The 8,405-nt window shown below is 43.0% G+C and overlaps 1 protein-coding gene across 4 annotated transcripts; it reads right to left on the bottom strand.

The window, feature by feature from the left end:
- Positions 1–208: 208 nt before the first annotated feature.
- elp6 (elongator acetyltransferase complex subunit 6) lies at positions 209–5,585 on the bottom strand. 4 transcript variants are annotated; one of them, XM_086039171.1, is made up of 8 exons: positions 5,446–5,585; positions 5,088–5,177; positions 4,304–4,382; positions 4,105–4,175; positions 3,193–3,317; positions 2,026–2,227; positions 1,817–1,969; positions 209–1,209 (listed from the first exon to the last, which is right to left on the bottom strand). In XM_086039171.1, the coding sequence occupies exons 2-8, from the start codon at positions 5,139–5,141 to the stop codon at positions 1,087–1,089; spliced, it is 807 nt and encodes a 268-aa protein (XP_085895297.1). In that variant the 5' UTR covers positions 5,142–5,177; positions 5,446–5,585; the 3' UTR covers positions 209–1,086. The 4 variants fall into 4 exon arrangements, with proteins under 4 accessions (XP_085895297.1, XP_085895301.1, XP_085895298.1 ...); XM_086039175.1 differs by lacking the exon at positions 5,446–5,585 and adding an exon at positions 1,548–1,621 and having other exon boundaries at positions 5,088–5,382; XM_086039172.1 differs by lacking the exon at positions 5,446–5,585 and adding an exon at positions 5,344–5,380.
- Between the last annotated feature and the right edge of the window lie 2,820 nt (positions 5,586–8,405).

Raw genomic sequence — 8,405 nt, 5'->3', positions numbered from 1 at the left:
CTTGGGGTATATGAAAGAATTACTTTCTAAATACATTTCAGCTGAATCTAACGTTTTAGTAACATTTTTCATAAAAGTACAATATCATGCAAGGCTTAATAAATATGGCTTATCAGTTCATTAAAATATTTAAAGATCTCAAATATTCATATTTTGATGACTGTAGTTTACAGTTAAGAGCCCAAACACATAATCGCAAGAAATAAGATTTTTCAAACTAGGATGTTTAATATCTCAGTAAGCACAGCTGGCAAAAGTACTTACACTCTCTACTTAAATAGAAGTACAGATACTTGTGAAAAAATGTTTCAAGTAGTAATTATTGAACTTCTTTACTTAAGTAAAAACAAAGTACAGACTGAAAGATACAAAAGTTTAAAAAAAAAACAGTCAACTACAAAAACGTTTTGATAACATACACGAGGAAAAAAAATCTGCACATAAAATCTTTTCTCATCTATTCAAACTCACATTCATTACAATTTCTTTATTTCTTTTGGTACTTTTGAGACTCTTACCCCAAAAATACTCTTGAGATTTTACAATGAACTTCATAATTGTATTAAGTAGATGGTAAGCTGTTTGAAGAAATGCATTTTTGTCAAGCTCCCCCACCTTTTGTTAATAAATTACCGACCAGCAGACAATGTTCGCGTCAACAGCAAAATACTGGATGTGAACTTGCTGACAGGGTGGACACGATTGACTAGAGCCAGCTTTTTATGAGCACACGGTGGCCATTGGCTTGTCAACACCAGTCAGTTAGCAAGCTGACTGTATACTGCTTAAAAAATAGAATACAATATAATATAATACCGGTATACAAATATACTGGTTGAAATGTCCCAGAAAGCATCAGAAGGTTGCTGAAAAACGTTTGTAATATCATTCCACGTCTAGATTCTTCCAGCATAATGAGGATACATGAACATCCTCTGTGAGGCATAAAATAATTCTTGTCATAGTCCTTGTAGAAGTCCTAAAGGAAGGAGCAACCAGACGTGCACTAAGAACCACCAATCGTCTCGTCTGCTTCATCCGTCCCCTTTCCCAATCCCTCGCGAGGAAGGCGTTGACGTGCCGAGACTAGAGAACAGTGCTGGAAGTCCCCGGAGCGAAGAAGGAGGCCCCTTTGTCGTGGACTTTGTACTGAAAAGTCATTTTCTTCTGTTGACCGCCAGCTTGTCTCCTCCGGTCGCACATCTCCACCTGAAAAGGGACGCCAACCTATCATTGTCTATTAGAGCACAAGTGGTGCGCATGTACAATGACGCTGACTATTCTTGCTGCTTTTATTGACATTATAGTTTAGAGTATCTTTCATTTATTCATTCCAGTTGTGAAAGTGTTACATTTACTCTCATCTAATATATTCAAACATGTAAGTTACATACAATGCTGCTGACTGTTCTTGCCGCTGTTCATTCCTTTTTCCATCTATTAATTCCTGTAGTTGTCACTACACTACTGATAGTCTTTTTCATTATCAACTGTTTATAGCATGTCTTTTATATACAGTATGTGTCGTTTTTTTTAAAGATACATACATTGCTGCTGACTATTCAGGTTAACTTCAGTATCGTCTCCACTTAGGTTATGCCGCTTGTATATCGTCGCTGTCCTGAGAAAAACATGTATGTCCAATTTTGTCATTTTTAGAAACTATGGAAATAATCACATCGGCAAAGAGTCTATCGGCAAATATCAACCTTTCTTTTCACAATTACTTACAGATTTTTGCGAGTGTTCGTGTATTTGCGTGGTATCTGGAAAACTTGAATACGTTGTGATGTAACATAGCTGTACGAGCGCTCACCTGACCGTGAATGTCCCTGCAATATCCCGTCGGCAGACTTCGTACATGAAGAGCGAGGCTGCACCGGTGAGTCAAACCCCTCAGCAGCCTCTCCGAGCCGTCGTCGTCGGCGTCGTCTTCTCCGTCGCAGCGCAGCAGCATCACCACATTGCCCTGCCGCCAAAGTCAAGATGGCATCCGGAATCTTCTCCTGGGAGTCACGGGCTCACCTTCAGTCGTGAGCAGACGGCGGCGCGGCAGTAATGGCCGAAGTCCAGCACGGCGTCCACGCTGACGCCCAGACTCAGCAGCGCGCTCACGTCGTCCACCAGCAGCACGGGGGGCCCGCGCCCGCCGTCCTCTGCGCCCCTGGAATGATTGACACTCGAGGAAACAAACTGGAAGAGACTTCGCAGGCCCGCCCCGGGATTCCTGCACAAAGAAGTGAGCGATAAAATCAAAGTTTATTGCTCGGGACATTTTTTTTTTAAAGGGACACTTTTCTAATTTTGCAATTTTCAGACGTAAAATGTTAATATTTTGCCTATCGTGAAAACTTCAGTATTTTTCTGTACAATTAACATCTTTCAAAATGCATTTTGCCACTTGCTGTCGGCTGAAAACGTCATCACGTGTGCTCAGGGCTCAGGTAACGACCAATCGCGGTTCAGCTTGCGAACGTCACGTAACCAAAGAGAAAAAAGGCGGTTATCCGTACAATGGCGCATTCTCATAGAAAACATGAAATTGTCTGGGTGACCCCAAACCTTTAAACGATCGTCGATAACTCACGATAGTCGTAGCAGAATAAATTCCCAAGTCTACAAAACTGACCCAAAACATAACAAATGACTTTATCAGGGGAGAAAAAGTGGAAGCTCTTAGACTGGCCCAGTCAATCACCAGAGCTTAATCCAAGAGAGCATGCATTTCACCTCCTGAAGGGGAGACTGAAGGGAGAAACAAACAAGAACTGAGAGAGGCTGCAGAAAAGGCCTGGAAAAGCATTTAGAACAAAGAAGGCAACAGTCGGGAGAAGTCGACGGGTCGCAGGCTTCATGCAGGTAAGGATCACGACGCCAAATATTCTTCACTTCACAGAAGCATAATGTCTGTTCCAATACTTTTGCTCACTTGAAAAGTGGGTGACTTGTGACTAAAGGTGCTGTGCCATGAGTTGCTTAACACAATCTGGATGTAAATAGCATGAAATCAAAGATGGATTTCTGAACTTTCTTCTCACATTCATCTTTGGATCTGAAAGCCAAATGTCTTCAGTCTACAGCAAAAAACAAAGGAATTGACCTTGCCATTCCAAAACTTCTGGAGGAGACGATTTGTTTTCAATAAGCAAAGCAAATCTGATTTTAGTGGGGGAAAAAAGGAGGGGGTTTCACCTGAGAAAATCCATGGCCTCACTTGCTGTTCTAGCATCATGAGGACTGAGGATGGACAAGGATTCGTTGAGTCCTTCGAGGACCACCAGCTGACCTTTCTCCTTTGCCTGAGACAGACTCACACCCTCAACACATACCATGAAACATATTAGCTTTCTATTCTGCAAGTGCAGCTCCGAATATTTTGGCCATCTCATTCAGTTTAATGTAGCACAATAATTAGCGTATTATTAAATAATTACTCAATCAAAAGTCAACAGGATTACCTTAAAAAAAAAAAAAAAAAGTAATTCACAATTGAACTTCCAGTGAATACTATTTACAGTTAGAAAAGGAACATAAATGCTCCAAACTGGCAAATGGACAATGTCTGTACTTTTTGATTTACAAGTAAGGATGCAAACAAGTGCAAGGGCAATGTGAACGCCTTTCGAAAGAGCCCACTGTTGTACGGAATGCAGTTTAAAGAAATAAACGTAATCTCCACCAGAGATGGGCAACCGAATGCAAACAACTGTCGACGGATCTTGTGAAGAAGAAAAAATGTTGTCCCTTGTGTACTTTTGCACTTTTCTGCCACTCTTTGGTTCCTAGTACGAAATGCGTCACGTTACGCCAAACTAATCGCTATCGTTCAAGTGTGTTTATGTTACCCGTAGTTTGTTCAATGTGTGTCACAATCAACTGTCGCATTAAATTTAAATTCCACGTTAACATGAAAACGGGACTTGTGTGTGAAACAGTAACATCCCCGTTAGTTCCACTGAACGCTAAGCAAAGGTGTTCACTATCTGCTGTCTCAACAGTACACATGAGCATGTCCTTCCTAGTAATTACATGATCGCTGGATCACATTTTCATCAAATGGTGTTGAATACAAAACAAATGTGTTCTGGTATGTATGTCAAGTACCATTCTTTGGCTAACTGCACTGTAGTGACTCAATGACTGCGCCAGAGCCACGAAACACACCTGACAGCCAGCTGAAAGAAAACGCAACATGACGTTTTGGTGAATTATCAACGTTGTGAGGCTTATTATTCATGCGTTTGTCTTCTGTGCTGTCACGTCATGTCATATCATTCACATGTGCTGTACGTGTTGTGGTAACCTCTGAGGTAGAATCCCAGGAAGTGGTGCATGAGGAAGGAGGCATCACTTTGCCTGTCAGACAGCAGCACAAACTCTCCCTGACAACAGCAAAACAAGAACATGTGTTAGCAGCCTTCATTTATAACGATAAGCAGTTAGACTCACTGTAATTCTGCATTTTTTTCACATTTTGGGATGAATTGCTGTTGTCAAAGTATTTTTACTGCAACATACTGTTTGCTAGTGATGAGACTAATTGTGCCGAGACGTCGACGTGTGTGTCGACGGTCGTGAAATCTAGGGAGCAATTTATGAAGCACTTATCAAAGTAATTTGTTATTAAGTCACTCCATACCAAATGATCCCCCCCACCCCCTAAAAAAAACCTAATGATGTGGGCATAGGTAGTAATGTCCACATGAGTTTTGGTGGAGGAAAAAGCGTAATGGCCATAAAATCCAAAATACTGCGACGATTGTTTTGATATTTTCAGAGGTTGCAAAGGGCATAAGTAGAGGTGTGCATGGGAATTTTGATAACGACCGCTCCTTTTCTGGCATTAACAGTTTTAATTAAGCGTTTGAGACTGATCCCCTAAACATGAATTTGAATTGAGTCATACTATTCAAAATCAACAGTAGAGTAAAAATTTGCCCCCCTGTGGCTGCATGTGACCGAACAAGATTGTATTACGTGTTTGATTTTTGTCACAGTAACTTGGGAATTGCTTGAAAGTTCAGCATTAAGACTTGAGACGTTATGACTTGCACATGTGCGACTTGCTGCCACTTTAGACCTCTTACCGTGCTGAAGTGTTCCGGGCTGACGTTCAAGATGCTATTGAGCTCTGCAAACATCGTTAGCCAAACCAGCGGCTAACTAGCCAGCAGGAGCTACACGTCACAAACACACAAATAGTAGCTTAAATCTCACACCAGCGCAGTCCTCAATACTACTTAGCCTCAACGCTTCATCTTGCCATCACTAGTTCATAGAAAAAGTCAACATTATCATACATTTCATTAGCAGAAGCGTCACGACGCTAACCGCTGAGCTGACCTGAGATAGCGACGTGCGACCAAAGACACAATCCGACATGCTGCTCTCACTCTTGGTATAGAAATTGCCTCCTTTATTCACTCAAGTATTACAAATACTCACTTTTCATGGCTTCTGTGCGTCTGCTGTTTACTTGAAATGACACAAATAAACATACTTTAAAAACACAACACGTAAAATAAGTCTGTGCTACGTGAATGAAGAGTGTTGCATCTGTATTGAAGAGAAGATCTTTGTGGTGATTGTAACCCGACAGCTGTAATACTACGGTGTACTGCAGTTATTAATATTTGGCGTAGTGACATTTTTTTATTATCAAATAAATAAGATGACAGACATGATAGAGAAAACATTACATTTCACAAATAGAGAGCGAAATAACATGCGTGTGCAATGTGATGCACAGTCAGCAGGGAGCAGTGTTGAGACATGCCTCAAACAGGTCCAGCTTGTTAATGCTGGTTATGTGGCTCGTAAATGCTAATTAAGTCAACTATAAAAGGCGTGAAATATATATATATTTTCCCTTTAATTAGCAGTTTTGCTAATCAATGACTTGTACTAGCAGCACCAAGTGTGCCTCGACCGCCTACGTCTCCCGCGTAGGTGACGTAAGCATATTGCCTGAATGTTAACGTTCATTTGTCCAGCCCAGCAAAGCTTTTTGGACACTCTCGGTGGTTCGCAAAAACTTGAAAAACTCAGATTCTCAGTTTTGCGACTCAATGCGTTTTAATGAGGGGCAAAATGAAAATTTGGACTCAGAAACTGCGATGCAAAACCAATAATTTAGAGCGCTGACTATACATTGAGATTATCAGTCAAAATTTCCGGCAAGGTTTCTCATTCAACAGCATGAGCAATAAGCAAAAATACTTGCATGGTGTCAAAATGCACATTTTCTCTTCAAGCAGTCAAAATGAAAGTGAATATATCCATCCATCCATCCATTATTGATACCGCTTATCCTCACAAGGGTCGCGGGGCGTGCTGGCGCCTATCCCAGCTGTCTTTGGGCAGTAGGCGGGGGACACCCCGAATTGGTTGCCAGCCAATCGCAGGGCACACAAAGACAAACATCCGCACTCACAATCACACCTAGGGGCAATTTAGAGAGTCCAATCAACTTACCATGCATGTTTTTGGAATGTGGGAGGAAACCGGAGTACCCGGAGGAAGCCCACGCAGGCACGGGGAGAACATGCAAACTCCACACAGGGAGGCCGGGGCCGGGATCGAACCCGCGACCTCTGAACTGTGAGGCGAACGTGCTAACCAGTCGACCACTGTGCTGCCCAAGTGAATATATATATATCTTTTTTATGTGTATTTGATTTAAAAAAATGTTTCTGTAGTGTTTGAGTTGACCACATGCAAAATAATTTGCCATTATACATTTTAAACCGTTTTTACATTTACATTTTGCAAGCAGATTTGGGACGAAAATGACTCTGAACACACCCCACACCGCAGGATAATCACTCTGGTTCATCTTTCGAGACATCGTGCCTTTGGTGACTTTCATCACGAGGGATGGAAATGCTCAAATTTGGCCCGTTTGTGAGGATGTCTTGCGCGTGCGTGTGCATGTGTGCATGCGTGCGTGTGTGTGTGTGTAGCATATTAATATGTTCTTTTCTTCTTCTGTGTTCAGCCGGGATTTAGACAGCTCCTCATTGGCTGACAATGTGGTGGAATGATGTTGTTAGCATGCAGGAGGAAGTGCTGTGATTGGCTGGCTACCACACGCACACTCACACGCACTCACGTGCACTTGCACTATGCAGGCGTGCATGGATGCATAAGTGATGCATGCATGTGTGCAGGATGGCCACTCACACACGCATACGCACACGCACGCTTGCAATCACGCGCAAATCCCCACGCACACATGTACTATGCAAGCATGCATATGCATAAGTCATGCATGCAGGTGTGCAGGATACACACGCGCGCACACCCACATCATTAGTGCTGACTCAGGTTCCATGCCGGGTTTCTGGAATATTTGTTCAATGATTTTCTGTATCTCATCTTGTCAGTTTCTCATCATCTCCTCATTTCAGCTTCGCAGCAGCTCATCCTAGTGTAAGCGGTGCAGCACCACATACAAACAGAACACGCAAGATAAGAGAATCCAACATTTTCGATGTAAACGCTATAATGATCAACCAAACCATCGATTTTGGTCTGAGAAAAGTCTGCTAGCTTAATGCTAACATACAATGTGAAACGGTCATTCTAAAAGTTCAAACAACTGCTACTTGAGCACACATGGAGCATCAACACCTGCATTCAAGAATAGTCGCAGGCATACTTGATATTGTCTGTGTCCTGTGGGGAGTTGAGTCGGGGAAAACTTTTGCCTCTTTTTTTGCCGTTAATTACGCTGACTCTCTACCAGTAGACCTCATTGCTGCCTGGAATGTTGTGGCACAAGGTGGTACTACACCGTAGGCGTGCGATTCAAATTCACATTTGCCTGAATGCTGTGCCAATCCATGAAAAGAGAAAACAAAGATTGCTTGAAAACATGCGATATGGTGCGTGTGTGTGTGTGGTGTGTTGTGGGAGTGTGCGCGCGCGCGCGCGTGTGTCCCAGACAGACACTCCCCCACCCTGCCTGTTGTGCTCTGTTGGTCATGTGATGGCCACTTGTTGCCATGGCAGCTCGACTACTTTGCTTCACTTGTTTCAACTCGCATCCTCTACAGTGTGTGTGCGTGCGCACGCGTGTGCGTGTGTGAGTAACCGTTGTGTTTGTTTCCTTCACACTACAAAAGTCTTTTCTTGGTCTTCAGACTAAAGTGTTCCTTACGCACCCCCATCCAGACCCCCTTCGCCTTCTTTATTTATTTGAGGGGACACAAGGGCACCTCGCCCGCCAGTCACCAGCACCCCCCCCCCCCCTCCGTCTCCCCCCACTATAGCAGCGCCCTGGGAAGCAGCGGCGACAATAGCGTCTTTTAACGCTTTCATTTCGCCGCCGTCCACAAGAGACCACGCACAAAGAACGCCAGCCTCTTGTGTGTGTGCGCATGTGTAGTACACGCAAGTATACT

This window comes from Filicampus tigris, chromosome 8, assembly GCF_054856515.1.
Source record: "Filicampus tigris isolate MCC_2025a chromosome 8, RoL_Ftig_1.0, whole genome shotgun sequence".
Taxonomy (NCBI): Eukaryota; Metazoa; Chordata; class Actinopteri; order Syngnathiformes; family Syngnathidae; genus Filicampus; species Filicampus tigris.
The sequence above is the reverse complement of the archived record's forward strand: the minus strand, read 5'-3'. Positions and strand labels throughout refer to the sequence as shown.

What these genes read in the sequence shown, in the direction of transcription:
- elp6 (XM_086039171.1), bottom strand. Translation starts at nt 5,141, where the DNA reads ATGTTTGCAGAGCTCAATAGCATCTTGAACGTCAGCCCGGAACACTTC. An exon ending in CCTGGGATTCTACCTCAGAG is followed by an intron (nt 4,176 to 4,303) that starts GTTACCACAACA and finishes GTTTTCTTTCAG; the next exon opens with CTGGCTGTCAGGTGTGTTTC. An exon ending in GTGCAGTTAGCCAAAGAATG is followed by an intron (nt 3,318 to 4,104) that starts GTACTTGACATA and finishes GTATGTGTTGAG; the next exon opens with GGTGTGAGTCTGTCTCAGGC.